The sequence below is a fragment of the Gadus macrocephalus genome, chromosome 14 (assembly GCF_031168955.1).
Source record: "Gadus macrocephalus chromosome 14, ASM3116895v1".
In the NCBI taxonomy this organism is placed as follows: domain Eukaryota; kingdom Metazoa; phylum Chordata; class Actinopteri; order Gadiformes; family Gadidae; genus Gadus; species Gadus macrocephalus.
In genome coordinates this window covers 18,776,210-18,792,794 of record NC_082395.1, presented here as the reverse complement: position 1 = coordinate 18,792,794, position 16,585 = coordinate 18,776,210, and the positions used below count along the sequence as shown (strand labels likewise).

The 16,585-nt window shown below is 42.6% G+C and overlaps 1 protein-coding gene across 2 annotated transcripts in view; it reads left to right on the top strand.

The window, feature by feature from the left end:
* The window catches only part of LOC132472500 (nuclear receptor ROR-alpha A-like), an 85,252-nt gene extending 70,356 nt beyond the window's left edge, over positions 1–14,896 (top strand). For both annotated transcript variants that reach the window (XM_060072133.1, XM_060072134.1), the window contains 9 exons: positions 2,112–2,253; positions 2,957–3,279; positions 4,395–4,587; positions 6,124–6,245; positions 7,025–7,157; positions 7,692–7,799; positions 8,021–8,131; positions 9,010–9,122; positions 9,509–14,896. In XM_060072133.1, coding sequence (XP_059928116.1) covers positions 2,112–2,253; positions 2,957–3,279; positions 4,395–4,587; positions 6,124–6,245; positions 7,025–7,157; positions 7,692–7,799; positions 8,021–8,131; positions 9,010–9,122; positions 9,509–9,673 — 1,410 coding nt within the window. In that variant the 3' untranslated portion in view covers positions 9,674–14,896. The remainder of the gene's footprint in view (positions 1–2,111; positions 2,254–2,956; positions 3,280–4,394; positions 4,588–6,123; positions 6,246–7,024; positions 7,158–7,691; positions 7,800–8,020; positions 8,132–9,009; positions 9,123–9,508) is intronic.
* The last annotated feature ends 1,689 nt before the right edge of the window (positions 14,897–16,585 follow it).

Below are 16,585 nucleotides of genomic sequence, written 5' to 3'. Positions count from 1 at the left end.
GCGTTTTGGATGAGTTGTAAGCAGGACATGGAAGTCTTAATAATGCTCAAGTCAAGGGAATTACAGTAATCGAGTCGAGACGAAAAGAAAGCATCACGGAATGAGCACAGTTGGATGAAGCTGGCTTTTACTATGGATCCGACCTGTTTATTAAATTGTACGGCCGAATCAAATACCAAACAAAGATTTTTGGCAGACAGCAAGACATGGGCAGCTAGCTGGCCCAGGATTTTAGTCATAATGTTGAATCAGGGACAGAATAAAATGCTGTTATTTAATTAAAGCGCGTTTTGAGCCATCCAGGAGTGGATTTCCGCAGGTGGGTTTTTCGGATTCCATAATGTGTCATCATCATCAGGTCTTAGGGGGGGGTGAAGTTTTGTATCATCTACATAACAGTGGATTAAAATATAATATTTTTGAAGGATTTTACCCAACGGGAGCATGTTAATGGAGAAGATTATTGGACCTAGAATAGAACCTTAAGAGACCATACAGGAAATATTGGCTGATATGAAGAGAAAGTGATAATGAGATTGAGACAGTTCTGTTATTCAGGTATGACTTGAGCCAAGCTACAGCTGTGCCTTAAATACCGACAATGGTATTTGATTTTGATTAATTGTCCGTTACTGAGATGGTCAATTAATATGGCATGATTAACAATGAGAAAACAGTAGTGAGGTCAAATAGAAGTGGAAGCGCACAATCTCAAGAATCAGTAGCAAGGGAGAGCAGGTCGTTTGACACTATTAGCTGGCTGACTCTGATTCTGCTCATACCTTCCTCCGCTCCTGCCTCCATGTACTGCGTTTCAGTGCCTACATCTCCTACCTGATGGTGGGGATCCCAAATGCTCTTTGGTTTCTTGGAGTAAAGTGTCCAGAGCCTTTCGTCCCCTCTTCTTCAAACATTTCAGCCACAATTGCTGACATTGATGGGTTGTCATGGCTTGCCGCTTCCTATCGGCCTCTCCCTTTACCGTCGCCTCCCAGAATTTGATTTGTTCCTCAGAGAAGTTATGTTAGCTGCAGTTGTTTTGATCCACCCTCCTGTTAGACTTGATGTGCAACACTTGGAGGTTTCGGCCGCTATTGGGTGACTCTTGGCCTGGCAAGTCCTGCATCTCACCAGCTTGGACACTTGTGCATGGTGCTGAACCTGCTTCTGTCAGCCGGTTGCGATCTTTCTTGTTCCGACTGGGATGCTCATCCTCCCCCCCCCCCCCCCCCCCCCCGCTCAATGTGCAATGCAACACATTCATATGTTTACACACACACACACACACACACACACACACACACACACACACACACACACACACACACACACACACAGTCAAGCCTATGAAAAATAATGCAAATCTTGTTCAGCTTCAGTCACTTTCTCGATACAACCCAGACAAACAGGGCTTTGCCATGGCTGTTGTCGTTATGACAGCTGTTGAGGTGACAGCTGTTAGCAAATCTTCCAGCAGTGAGGCAGCGTTTGAAGTGTTAACTTGTACCCCTGCATGGTTTCGTAGCACGACGTATCTCATGAAGCAAACTTGAACATTTTCCGCAGGACATTTTCTTATGCTGCTGACGAAGTCCTGTTGTATTAGTTAATATATGTTTTTTTGGTGGAATGTAAAAATGCAAAGCAACTTTATTTATACAGCACTCTTCATACACGAGGCAGACTCAAAGTGCTGCACGTAGAAACATCGCCATACAATAAAATGAAACGATAAAATAAAATAAAAAAAGTCAAAAGTGTTAAGAAAATGCATTGTAGAAAGTGCAATGTATTTAAGAATTAGCAGAAAGCTAAAGCAAACATACAATAAAATGAAGCAATAAAATAAAATAGATACTATCCCAATACTAGCCCAATCCCATTTCTACCCCTTACCCCTCCCCCTTCCCCCTCCCCCTTGTTTTGAAGGGGTAAGGGGTAGAAATGGGATTGGGCTAGTATTGGAATAGTATCTAGGCCCAATCCCATTTCTACCCCTTACCCCTTCAAAACAAGGGGGAGGGGTAAGGGGTAGAAATGGGATTGGGCCTTAAAGGAAGAAAGCAGCAGTTTGCTGAGCCCTGCCGCCCTCTCCTTCCCGGGCGCTGCAGGGGTTCTTCCGGCGGAGCCAGCAGAGCAACGCCGCGTACTCCTGCCCCCGTCAGAAGAACTGCGTGATCGACCGGACGAGTCGCAACCGCTGCCAACACTGTCGCCTGCAGAAGTGCCTCACGGTGGGCATGTCCAGAGACGGTGAGACATGCACACATGTCCACACACACTCACTCACTCACTCAAACACACACACACACACACACACGCAAACACACACACACACATACACACACACACACACGCAAACACGGCCCCCCTGGGAGGGTTCAAGGTAACCCTATTATTTAAATTCTCATCTCTTGCTCACTTCATTCCCTCACTTTTCCTCATCCTCCTCCCATCTTTCTCTCTCTACCTCTCTCTTATCGCCTCTATCTATTCCCCTGCCTGGCCCTGTTCCTACCTACCCATCATTCATTTCTGTGACAGATCGACAATCCTTTTCGATGAGATGTCCCATGCCTCATAGTCATACTAGCAGAAGTAGAAAGATAGCCATTATAGTGATAGTGTGTATGTAATTCTACTTTGATTTCAGTTCCATTGTAAGATATGTACAATTTTCTGCTTGTATTATAATGTATCTTTTTATATATGGTCCTTATCATGTTATTGATGTTTGTCACTCAAACTCGCCCTCCTCTATCTCACTACAAGTTAGTCTCTCTCTCTCTCTCTCTCTCTCTCTCTCTCTCTCTCTCTCTCTCTCTCTCTCTCTCTCTCTCTCTCTCTCTCTCTCTCTCTCTCTCTCTCTCTCTCTCTCTCTCTCTCTCTCTCTCTCTCTCTCTCTCTCTCTCTCTCTCTCTCACACACTGACTCCCTGTCTCTCTGTGCACCACAGCGGTGAAGTTTGGCCGCATGTCCAAGAAGCAGAGGGACAGTTTGTACGCGGAGGTGCAGAAGCACCGCCTGCAGCAGCAGCAGCAGCAGCAGCAGCAGCAGCAGCAGCAGCAGCAGCAGCAGCAGCAGCAGCAGCAGCAGCAGGGCCAAGCCACATCCCACCCCCTCCTGCACCACTCCCACCCCAGCCTGAGCAGCCAGATGCTGGGTGAGGCCGACGCCCTGTCGCCCCACTACAGCCTGTCCTCCACGGGGCTCACCGAGCTGCCGGACGAGCTGGGGGGATACATGGACCAGCAGTCCCCCGAGGGCGGGTCGGCCAAGGTGTGTGCTGATGTCCATTAAGTCCATTAAATGTTCTATTGAATTAGATACATGATGATGTTTATTCATTTCTCAATATTTGCTGGGAAAAGCCTCCAAAATATTTTTTTTTAAATTAATTGGCTACAGGTCACATCGAAACTACATTCGGTTTTTTGAGGGGCGGTCCACCGACTTCACACATTTAGGCTCCTGTTGGGGTAGTGTGTAACAGGTGGCACTAGTGCTGTGCCAATGTTTGGAATCGTCTGAGCGTTAACCCTAACCCTAACCCTCACCGGAAACTTTCGTTTCCTCAAAATAAGCGTTCTCTGTTCACACGCTGAACTCACCGTTCCGAAGCAAGAGGAGGAGAGGAGAGGAGTGCTTGGCTAGGGGTCAGCATTTGGCTTGTTAATTATTTCCATAGCTAGGGAGATGTCGCTGTACCTTTTATAGCATATTTTAAATCTCCAATTTGGAAGTGTTCTATAAATGTGAGCGGTGCACATAACCAGAAAAACAATCCTACACAATGCCTATTAAAAATATACCGCCAACTGAACTGGACTGCCCACATACTTTCCGTCTGCCCAGTGAGTTAAGGGGTGGGAGGTTAGGTTGCTGAAGTTCACCTGAACTGTCTCCACGCCTTGGTGGCCTTACAATAGGATTAGGCCTTGCTCTTTACGACATGGGTCTCATAAGCAAAAAATATGTAACACTGCCTGTTTAGGCCTATTGTGGTCTGCAAAAAGAACACTTTAAGTGAACGTTTTTTCAATTAAAAACACAAAAAATGTTCTGAGGAAACATGGCGGGCCCCATGGCAGTGGACCGATCCATTGTGGATATAAAGGCCTCGTTTTAATGTCACGCAGATGCAACGATTCATATCATCATCATTATCCACAAACTGAAACACAAATATTTTATTCCATTTATAGAATAAATTATTGATATAATAAAATTTATAAAAAATGATATTATATAAGTCTGTTCCGCCTGATGCCACTCAATTCTACGTACTGCACCTTTAATCATTTTCATATTCTGAATTGCACTACATGGTTGCGGTACATTGTCAGCTCTAATATATATATATATATATATATATATATACAACCCCCATCCAGACGGACTCCAGTGGAGGAGGGGGCGCTGAAGGCTTCTACCTGAACATCCAGCCGTCCCCAGACCAGTCTGGCCTGGACATCGACGGGATCAAACCAGAGCCGCTGTGCGACTTGGGTTCGGGCAACGGCTTCTACCCCTACTGCTCCTTCAGCAGCGGGGACATGTCCCCCACCGTGTCCATGGACGAGCTGGGTGAGCATTGAGTAGCCTGGGACTGGAGGAAGGCCAATCCATAGTAACAGGGAAATAGTACATTCAAGATTCAAAGATTCAGATTCCAAGGCTTTTAGTTATCACATATACATACCGGATATGCAGTGAATTGTGTGGTATACTCGGTATTTACTGTGCTTAAGAAATAATACAATAGAATAAAAATAGAACACATGTAATATATATTTATATATTATTTGTATTTACAAATTAACAAATAAAAAATATTATAAATGTATGTAAAATTAAAACTGGATAAACAGGGAGATGTACATTCTACTTCATTACCAAATGCACCATCGCATATCAGCACAAAACAAAGCCCCATCAACTGAATTCCCAGTCCTTGTGGACCTTGGAGAATCGTGGGGGTTTCCAAGATGTAGGAGACAGGACGAACAATCTCAGTATGAAACAAAGTCTCTCTAGAAATCGAACAGCAAGCTCAATGGAATAAGGTCCACCGCAGGCCACCAGAGCAGCCATGAGAGACCATGAGGGAGACTTTTATAGCGTCAGGGGAGGACTCCCCTCCATCATTGACTGGCGGGAGAAGAAATAATAGGAAGACTATTAAAAAGAATAAGAAGTTGAGAATAGGCAAAAGGGAGAGGGAGAGCTGATGCGGGTGGTAGAAGGCGTTTTAAAATAGCAGGAGGTTGGGAACCCATCTCGGAGCTCATTAGATGCCTTGTGAGGTAATTAGTTTTCTGTTAATTAGGGCCGATCGGGATGCGCTGGGTCTCTCGTTGGGGGAGATCTTTTTTTTTTAAGCCTCCCTTGAGTATTTTACCTTTCTTCTTTTTCTTTGGAAAAGCATTTATTGTAATGATCTGCTGCAATGGCCTTCCTTTGTAAAAAAAAAACGTTATTAATGCACTATATTTACATTTTTACCCATGCATAAGCTTGGTTTCATTCCTGCACATATTCATATTTATGTAGTCATTAAAAGCCTGTGCTACAATAGAGAATTACCACAAACATGAAAGAAAGGATATCAGCTATATTTATTACATAGTTTATGTATGTATGTAAATCACACATTGTTTTTGTTGACCAAGTCTATTGCTCAGTAAAATGCATTGTTTGACCTCCTCCAAGTATTCACTTTGTGCTTACTTGTACTTTGTAGTGTAAGTGTTAAAGTCAGGAGTCTTTTAAGATGGAAAAGGACACGGTACATAAACAGCTAAAAGTGGAATTGGTTCACTTTTCTTACTTTGAAGAAAGACCAACTGCATTTCATTATTGAAATGAAGGTGACTAAATTAGAGAAGTGCATTGCATTCATTCAAATACAAGATAGGCATCGCCTACAAATTGGAAAAGATTGTACAAATCCAACCATGTAAGAAACCAAGAAAAAAAATACTTGTCACCATAATTGCAGTCCTCATATATTGTAAACATTTCAAAATATTTGAACTCATGAGATCAACAACTCACATAAACATGTTTGTTCTGTGTCCTTCTGTGTGATGAGCTGTTGTATTTTCTGGTGTTGCGCTACAGAACACCTTGCCCAGAACATCTCCAAATCCCACATGGAGACATGTCAATACCTACAGGAGGAGCTGCAGCAGAACACCTGGCAGACCTTCCTGCAGGACGAGGTGGAGAGTTACCAGAGCAAGGTACCGATCAACGCAATACCCTGATGCTCACCATGATGCTCACCATGATACTCACCATGATACCGTGATACTCACCATGATGCTCACCATGATGCTCACCATGATACCGTGATACTCCCCATGATGCTCACCATGATACTCACCATGATACCGTGATACTCACCATGATACTGTGATATTCACCATGATGCTCACCATGATACTTTGATATTCACCATGATACTCACCATGATACTGTGATATTCACCATGATGCTCACCATGATACTTTGATATTCACCATGATGCTCACCATGATACTGTTATATTCACCATGATGCTCACCATGATACCGTGATACTCACCATGGTGCTCACCAAGATGCTCACTATGATACCGTGATATTCACCACGATACAGACCATGAGACTCACCATGCTGCTTACTATGATGCTCACTTTAATGCCAAGATATTCAACATGATACTCACCATGACACTAAATATGATACCATGATACTCACTATGATACAATGACACAAACCGTGACACTAACCATAATACTCCCTATAACACCATGATACTCAACACAAAACTCACCATGACAATGACAATGATAATCACCACGACGCTCACTATGATCCTTACCATGATACCACGATATTCACCCTGATGCACATTTTGAAAGTGCCAGTGCATTTGTTCATTGTGCATCTGCTTTGCATTGGACAGTTGGGATTTGATTGCCAATGGCCTCTGACATGGGTGTATAATGCGTTTGCTGGTGTGTTTTCCCCCTCGAAGCCAAAGGAGGTGATGTGGCAGCTGTGTGCCGTGAAGATCACAGAGGCCATCCAGTACGTGGTGGAGTTTGCCAAACGAATCGACGGCTTCATGGAGCTCTGCCAGAACGACCAGATTGTGCTGCTAAAAGCCGGTAAGGGTCTTTTGAAACGAAACGGCTCTCAAGACATCATACACCTGCTCACAACACCTTGTTTACACCACTGACTTTTAAACTATTTACCCTCTTGTACGTATTCCTTAGAGATTAAAGGGAATTCAGAGCGCATCTTGCTACCGAATAGGTCATATTTTGAAATGAAATACGATTTGATCGGTCACCATTTGATGAACATGTTGGTCACTTCTGAACAGCCAATCAGACAGTATCAAGCTTTGTATGAGGTTGTGGGTGAACACATTAAGATATTATTGGTTGAAATGTGAACCTGTACCATCATCTTAAAAACGTTCTAGAGGAGATTCATTTGTAATATGTTGATGCAATATCTAACAATTTCACACATTTTCTGGGAACCATTGTTCCCTACCCAAGATTAAATAATTATACACCATGCATGCTGCCAACAAACAGCTTACACAGGCCAACATCTTTGAGTACTATGGCTGGTTGTTGTTGTTCAGTGGCTGCTCGGGGCTCTGAGACAAACTGTGCTCCCCATGCAAGGCTCTCTAGAGGTGGTTTTCATCAGAATGTGCCGGGCATTCGACACGCAGAACAACACCGTCTACTTTGATGGGAAATACGCCGGCCCAGAGGTCTTCAAAGTATTAGGTGAGCTGTGTGTGTGTGTGTGTGTGTGTGTGTGTGCGTGTGTGTGTGTGTGTGTGTGTGTGTGTGTGTGTGTGTGTGTGTGTGTGTGTGTGTGTGTGTGTGTGTGTGTGTGTGTGTGTGTGTGTGTGTGATACGCAAGTATTTCTGTCTTTTACTGATCTTGTAAACTTGCTTCGTACTTAGTTGCTGATGCTGTGTGTGTGTGTGTTTTGTTTAACCAGGTTGTGATGACTTGATCACATCAGCATACGACTTTGCCAAGAGCATGTGTTCTCTGCATCTGTCTGAAGACGAGCTCGCCCTCTTCTCTGCGTTCATCCTGCTGTCTTCAGGTACACTTCCCCGTCACGATGCCTGCTATACCAGGTACTGACACGTAGCAGGGCAAGGGCATGCAATCCACCCCGTCCATGTTAATCGATCAGAGAAGCTCCACTGGCTGTGAATGGAACACGGAGTACCATATATTCACAAGTTTTTGCCCGAGTCTGTCTTTGCTCATGAAGGCATCGGGCTCTGTGTCGCCCTTCTCTTCAGAGTAGAGAAAAATGCGATGAAAATCGGTGTATTTGAAAATCTACATTCATGCTTGTAGGGTATCATTATTATATATTGGGGTCGGCTTAGCTCAGGAGGTAGAGCAGTCTTGTAGCCGAGACGTGGCTAGTTCGATCCCCAGCTCCTCCTAGCTGAGTGTCGATGTGTCCCTGAGCAAGACACTTAACCCTATCTGCTATGAGCTTGCATGGTTGACTCTGCCGTCGGTGTGTCAATGTGTGTATTAACCGATGTAAGACGCTTTGGATCAAAGCGTCTGCTTAATGACCTAATTGTATATAATATTATGTCATATTTAACTGCTGCTGGCTGTGTGCACACAGCAAATTTATCATTCCAAACATCTGTTTGGAAAAAAAACAACCATGCATTTAAGTATTTGCTACCAGTGGGTTTACATGCATCTTACCGGCTCATAGATCCCTGCCGAATACCAAAACCCATACAGGCACCCCTGAGAGAAACCTTCGCCTCTGCCACACACAAGAATTCTGAGGTGTACCACCTCAAAAACTATTTTTTATATAGTTCTGGTGCAATACTTTTAGTCTGTTTTTGGATTACATTACGTTTCATGTCTACTTACTTAGGAAGGCATGAGGGATCTTTTGAGACACTTTGATGATTTGTGTGTTTGTGTGTGTGTTGGCAGACCGCTCGTGGTTGCAGGAGAAGTCGAAGGTGGAGAAGCTGCAGCAGAAGACCCAGCTGGCTCTACAGCACATGCTGCAGAAACACCAGAGGGGAGAGGAAATCCTCACCAAGGTGCATGTACACACACACACACACACACACACACACACACACACACACACACACACACACACACACACACACACACACACACACACACACACACACACACACACACACACACACACACACACACACACACACACACACACACACACACACACACACACACACACACACACACACACAGAGAGAGAGAGATATCCAAAGGGTAAAAGTGTGAAAATTACTTATTCTGGCCTTGCGAATCAATTAGTCCATTCACCCCCCTGCTTTACCAACTCACCACCATCACTTTCTCCAATATTTACCTCCTCTGTCCTCACCCCCTTTTTCCTCACCATCTCGCCTCCCCCTTTTCTCCTCTCCTCTCCTCTCCTCTCCTCTCCTCCCCCCAGTTGATCTGCAAGGTGTCCACGTTGCGGGGGCTGTGCAGCCGGCACACAGAGACGCTGTCGGCCTTCCGGGCCGTCTACCCGGACACCGTCAGGGCCCACTTCCCCCCGCTCTACAAGGAGTTGTTTGGCTCAGACTTTGAGGTCCTGCCAGCGGACAGCAGCTAGACCTGCTACCTAACCGTTTCCCACGCCGCACTCTGAGGTGGACCTTTGGCCGGGTTGCGATCGGCCCTCTGTCAGGGGGCACTCTCTACGGCACTCCGTTGAGACACAGCCCTGCAGTGTTATTGGGACACGGCCTACAGTAGGGACATCAGCCTGCATAGGGGGGACGGGGGGACGGAAAGGCTTCAAACCCTCGTTGGGGGTTTGTTCATCCCGCATCACCGCCACGTTGTCGTCCCTCCCGCCATGCCTGGGGAGAAGTGGATCAGACCGGATCAGACCGCTTGATCAGAGCGGATCAGAAGGTCTTGAGGTGTCCACGTTTCTGAACAAATCGATTTTAGGAACACCCACAGTTCTTAACTCACAAGAATGAACATACAACTATGGAAGCATCATTGCATCTTATCTTACATCTCTTCCCTTACAACACTTTGACTCATCCATACCCAGCCAGCATTTATCTTATGTAGACACACAAATGCATGCACACACACACACACACACACACACACACACACACACACACACACACACACACACACACACACACACACACACACACACACACACACACACACACACACACACACACACACACACACAGGTAGAGGGAGTGTGAGAGACAAAAGTACGTAGATCTTACAATGGATGTGGAATCATAGTATAACTCACTCACACACTCTCACACACACACTTTCTTATTATAAATGATGTTCTGTACCCTTTAAATCTAGCCTGGCTCCGCCCGGCTAAGTACTTCCGCTCAATTTGAATTTCCCTTCAGTACTAGGTCTGGGTCTGCGGTATGTTAGTGGGTTTTCTCGATCTAAATTTTCTGCGTCCAATCAGCGAACAGGGAGTGGCTGAGAACAATGACGTTAAAGTCAGCTCTTGTTTACTTACGTCTTCATGCACAGTGTTTGTTTTGTTTACAGCCTGCGCGCAACGTGATTCCTGGCCAAACGTGAGCGATTGGTTACGGCAGATCCAGGTGGCACTCGGCAGATCCAATAGTTTTAAACTTCAACAGACACCCGGCTTCAAGTGAGTTAACGTTTGTCAATTGAGTAGGTCCAGACTCATTGTACAAATGAAATGAAGTACGAAAGTCTGGTAGGACCAGGCTACTTTCAATCCAGTCATTGGTCAAATTTCTCCAAACGTCTCAGGCATTTAAGGACAAAGGTCAAATCAAACAAAATATTAAAAAATTATTTTTTTGTGGCCTTTAAAAAGGCATTCTCTCTTTTGTATTATTACGTTATTATTTCGTAATACGGTCTCTGTAGATGATAAATGCTCAAAAACAGAAGCAAAGGTTAAGTAAACTTTTTGCGGAGCTCCAGAGAGATCAAGCTGTTGGAGAACAGAGGAAAGCCAAGCTGTAGTATAGAACAGGGTCTTGTATAATAATGAAATGCATGTTAAACCAAATGCACAATGAAAGTAGATGATGAAATGAAAAGTTATATTCTTAAGTGAGACACACATTTTTTGGAAAATGAAAAGCAATAAAAAAGAAAGTACTTGATTCTGAAAGATTAAATTATAGTTGTATTCCTTTTGTGGCACCTCTTACAATTTGCATTTATATCATATTCAAAAAAAATCTGTGATGTTATTTTGGAAGGTAACTTTTCTAATTGAACATCTTCGGTTGCAGACGGACAATCAATATGCATGGGAATAGCCCTAATCCCAAAATCCTTAAGTGGACAAGATCGAATCTAAAGACCGAGGTTCGAGCTACATGTAACATTGCTATGTTCCGCATAGGGTATTTTCATGCCTCTCTTCACAAAACGAGCGGTGCCATGTTCAATTCTTTTTTTAAACAACCTGTTTAGAGGATGCTTCCTAATCAAGGGGCTAATTCAGCACTTTCCATCAATCTCAAGTCACAGTATGTTGGCGCAGTATCGAACATTTGAATTAACACCACCAGATACTGAAATCGTCTGTTCTCAAGATTTCCATTAAAAGAAGTGTGTTAAATATTATTTCAACATGGCTTCAATCCCTTGTAACTACCATCGAGCAGCATCCTAGCAGCACCATTAATAATTTGCACTAAAGACAGCCATCGCTTGAAACGGGTCTGCACTTATGCATCTGTGCTGGTTAAGGACATATTTATTCCGCAATAGACCAGACACACACTTGAAGCAATAAAAGAGACAGACATGCCACAATAAGTACGACACCTTTTTATATGACTCCATGGCACGCTCTAGTGGTTATAAAAGTGAAGTGCAGCATATCGTGTCTAGTCGACAACTTATGAATCCAAATTGACAACAGGGTCAGATACCTATGTGCTTTTAGTCAGTGTTTGCTGTATTGTGTCCCATTATGCCTATTTATACAGATATAATGCTACGGGTACAGTGTATGTGTGTGTGTGCGTGTCTGTTTCTCGCTACACTCAAACCACACACACACACAATCACACACACAAGTTTAAGGTTCATTTTATACGAATTCAAACATCTCACATGTGCCAACAAGATTAAACGCAAAGAGGAAAGGTCTCTGTGAATGTTGCATTTAAATGTACATTGTGCGTGTGTGTGTGTGTGTGTGTTATATCAATACAGTTTCTCTTTCCTGCTTGTAGTTACGTGGCGCAAGCATTAGATGGTTCATTAACATAATAATGTAATATTGTAAAATATTATTTGCTTTAATGATACGCTTGGAAACGCTGGTGATGCAGTTGACAAAGTTTTCGGCATGTTCAATGTCTCGTCAACAAGACAGACTTATGTATTTTCCCATGAGTCTGTCTCTTATTTCAACAGAACATGCACATCACCTTTGGTTTTCTATGCAATACCTTTTCATCATGTAGTATACTTTCAATCTGTGTATATGTGTGCCAATTGTGTGTGTGTGTGTGTGTGTGTGTGTGTGTGTGTGTGTGTGTGTGTGTGTGTGTGTGTGTGTGTGTGTGTGTGTGTGTGTGTGTGTGTGTGTGTGTGTGTGTGTGTGTGTGAGAGAGAGAGAGAGAGAACACGAGTAATTAACACTGATCAACCAAATTCATCCTTTTACTCAGGGAAAAACACATACCTTTCGTTTAGTCTGTTTACACTATTCAACAATCCTGATTAATGAATAATTTGCCAAATTTTGCGTTTGTTAGTTTTTCTATGTGTATCAAGTGGAAGACATGGACTACATTCCATATTCACATCCTGGTCAGAATCTATTAAAACCATTCGCATGCTTCAAGAACCAAACCCAGTTGGAACTTTTAGAACCGCCTATTCAGTGAATCATTCAACAGTTCTACTTTGTGGTCAATAGTTACACCCATTAGCTGACGGTCACTTTTAGTGTAAATGAGTGGACAAACATGTTGACTGTGTGTGTGTGTTTGTGTGTCTGTGTGCCAGTGTGTGTGTTTGTGTGTGTGCGCTATCCATTGTATTCTTGTAGACAAACTGAGACCAAACTGTTGAGAAACTTTTTTTTGTAAAACAGCCATTTTTTTATTTAATTTTGCCCCTATTGCATTATATTAACACGTTTTCTTGTTTACTTCCCTGCGTGAATTCTGATAAAAAAAGACAATGTTGTGAACATGACATACTGTATATAGAGGGGTTGAGATGACCTCTTACTGTATATATACAGTAAGCAACACCATATGACATGCATTCTTACCAGTGGTAAGATCATTAGGGCCAGCCAAGAGAAAGAGAACCATTTCTTCTAATGCCTCCTCACGATCGAAAGCAGAGTAGTGAAAATATTTATGACAAATAATGAAAGTAACTGAGCCATAATTGAATGTGAAGCAATAAGGTCAATGTTGTATTTGTCATCATTCATTTTTATTTATAGTTTGAAATGTGGCATGACATGACGTACTGTACGGTACTTCTATAGATGCCTAAATTACTGAATCTGTTCATTTGATATGCACCATAATGTACACTATATGTTAGATATGAACTGCTCTCTTTTAGATGTAGATAAATAGAGTATGTGTTTGGTGCTAGGTTACAATTTTGTTTCATCAACTCTGACACGCTTCTTGCTTTGCGGCTATTATTACTTGCGTATAAGGATGAGAAAAATCATCGTATGAAGAGCATATTACCCAGCATGCACCTGTATCAGCGTACCATGTTTGGGGCTATTATTCTCTCTGTTATTTGGGTTTGTTAGTGATAAGTAGTTCTTGTTTGGATACAAACTAGAGCTGTCGATTTCCGATGTCCAATTAAATAATGGTAAAAACAGATGAATGTTTCTTTTGGTTTTGGATTGTTTTCTTAAAGTATTATTGATTTATCAACATGGCAATGAGTAGAAGACAGTTGTGGTTGTAATGTCAAAAATATATCCCATAAAAGATGCAATATAGTTGAGATGTTGCTATCGGATCTGATAGAATCACCAGAATTAATACCAGTCAAAATAACAACCCGACCACATTCAAGACATTTGGGTGGCAAAGTCAACCATTATCTTGAAAAATAACAGCCCCGCCCCCTTTATTGTACATACAATAAAGTTTTATTTTGGAAGGAAGCAACAGTGGCCAAAGACTACATTTGTTAGCCTTTTAGGAATATCTATATATGTTTGCATTTCATTTTAAATATTCTGATTATCTGTGGATTTTTACCCAAATGAAGAATAAAATTTTCTGTTGGTCAGCTCAAAAACATGAAGAATCATACCAACTTTGTTTGATATTGTTTAATATTATTATCTGTTTCTAAATGGTCAGAACACCTGGAGGCTCAGATGAGGTCACTGGGGAGACACACAGGCAATGCTTTCTGTGTAACAGAAGTCATCTGTCTTGGTTTATCCCTTTCACTCTGAACTCTATAGGTGATAAACACTTGATTGTCACAAAGTTCTTTGATTTGTGACATTCAAACAGTGTGTCTTATTTCTAACAAAAGAAAATAATTATTTATGTTGTTCATACAGCAGCTTACCTGCTCTTTGTGCAAACTGAAATGCAAATTATAGTATTTTGAATCCTTTGTGTATATGTAAAGAAGAATTACAAATGTATTGTTGTCTTTTAGTACTTTTCATCCTACTCTGGATATTGTTTTATTGTACTTAGAAACATGTATGTTCAATGAAGCCCCTTTATTCAGAGGTGCACCTGACACATCTATTTTTGATGTGTGAAATATATTGCTATCCCATAATAAAAAAGACGGCCTATAAGAAATGCTGCGATGAAAACATGTTGTCTTTATTTTGTTACTGCAAAGTCAGTTGAGGCTAATGTGTATGCATGAGCTCAGGGTTTGACAAAGTAACAACATTCTCCTGCAGTTGGCGCCAAATATACACATTTATTAATACACAGTAGTGTTACGTTTCTACATCATGCATCCCATAATGTAGGTCTTCTAATCGCTCCTGTTTAGACACTAACGTGTGTCTGACAACAACATTATCGAACCTAGAAAAATCTGAGGACAGTTTTTAATCAATGTGCAAGTGATTAAAGATTAAAGAAGATCTTGGGTCCCCCTGCCATTTGCCCCATTTTATGACATAGGCCTACTTCTGAAGAGTCTCCAAACTCAAAGACCCAGTCTGAAGGAGTGTTTGGACACCTTACCTTACATCATTTAGCTCCATTAACCCCCATGCATCATACACCGTATAGAACTGTCCCTCTAGTGCTCAAGCATGGTAGTGCAGTCTATTTCCTGTACCATTATGGTAAACGGGAGTGGAATAGCTCTCTAACCCTAACCCTAACCCTATCTTTGTAGAAGGTTTCGATGGGACTGAGTTAATGTTTAAAGTCCTATAATCTGTGAAAGCCATTGAACAAACTTTTTGAATGACTAGACCTCACTCGATATGTAACCACTCCCCTCCGCCCTGAGTGGTTGGAACAGTCAGCAAGATCATCATGACCAAACACAATGGCATGCACTGATCACTGTGTTGAGTATGATCAAAGCAGCCATAGAACGGTCCCGTCTCATCACTCCGTCCCTGATTCAACTAATCCTTTCAATGTTTCGTGAACATAATACAACACCTAAAGCTGTGTGTGTGGCACTAACACCATTTCAGTTCCAGGTCATCCTATTTAAAACCAGCATGACAGAAGGACAATAAAAGTTATTCACTCAAAGTATTTTTTTTCCTGTAGCGCATGCATTCCTTCCAGGGTATGTTCCCATACGGTGAATTGTTTGATTATGTTGTCATGGTGCCACACCCAACAACCCCCTCCGTCTGTTCCCTCTGTACCCTCCTCTTATCTCCCGCCAAGAGACAGGTTCTTGCCAAGTTACACACAACTCTGGATCACAACACTGTTAAAAAAAGGATGTCCTCCCTCTCCCTTCCTCTCTCCCTAACTCACTCCCTAACCCTTATCTGAAATTATCTGACATGTCGATACACTCACCAAACCCTTTGGACCTTGAAATGCCTTTCTCTTGTCTTTCACTGGGTTAGCAAAGACTTTTTAGCCAGAAACGGAGCATGAGAAACGTGTGCTGGTGGTGGCTCCTGTGAACTCTCAGAATCAGCTGACCGCATCTCAACATTAGGTGTTGACCGCCCCCCATCACGTCCACTACTGGCCTTCAAGTGATCTCTCCTACTTGTATGCTTCTGTCCTCTAACATTAGTGAGGGGTGAAGGGGAGGGTGGGGGGGGGGGGGGGGGGGCTAGCAGGGGAGTGTGATTATAATAAACTCTTCAAGACAGTACTTGCCACAACAGACCAAAGAGAGATAGAGTTCTTTGGGTAGCTGACTTGGAAGCTAGAAGTGGCATGTTGTCGGTATTACAGTGAATTGAAGAACATAGAGAAGGCCTTGTGTTGCAGTCAATGTATGTTTACTATAATGTACTGGTTTTAAATGTATGTGAATAACTGTTAAACTGTTATAATTAATT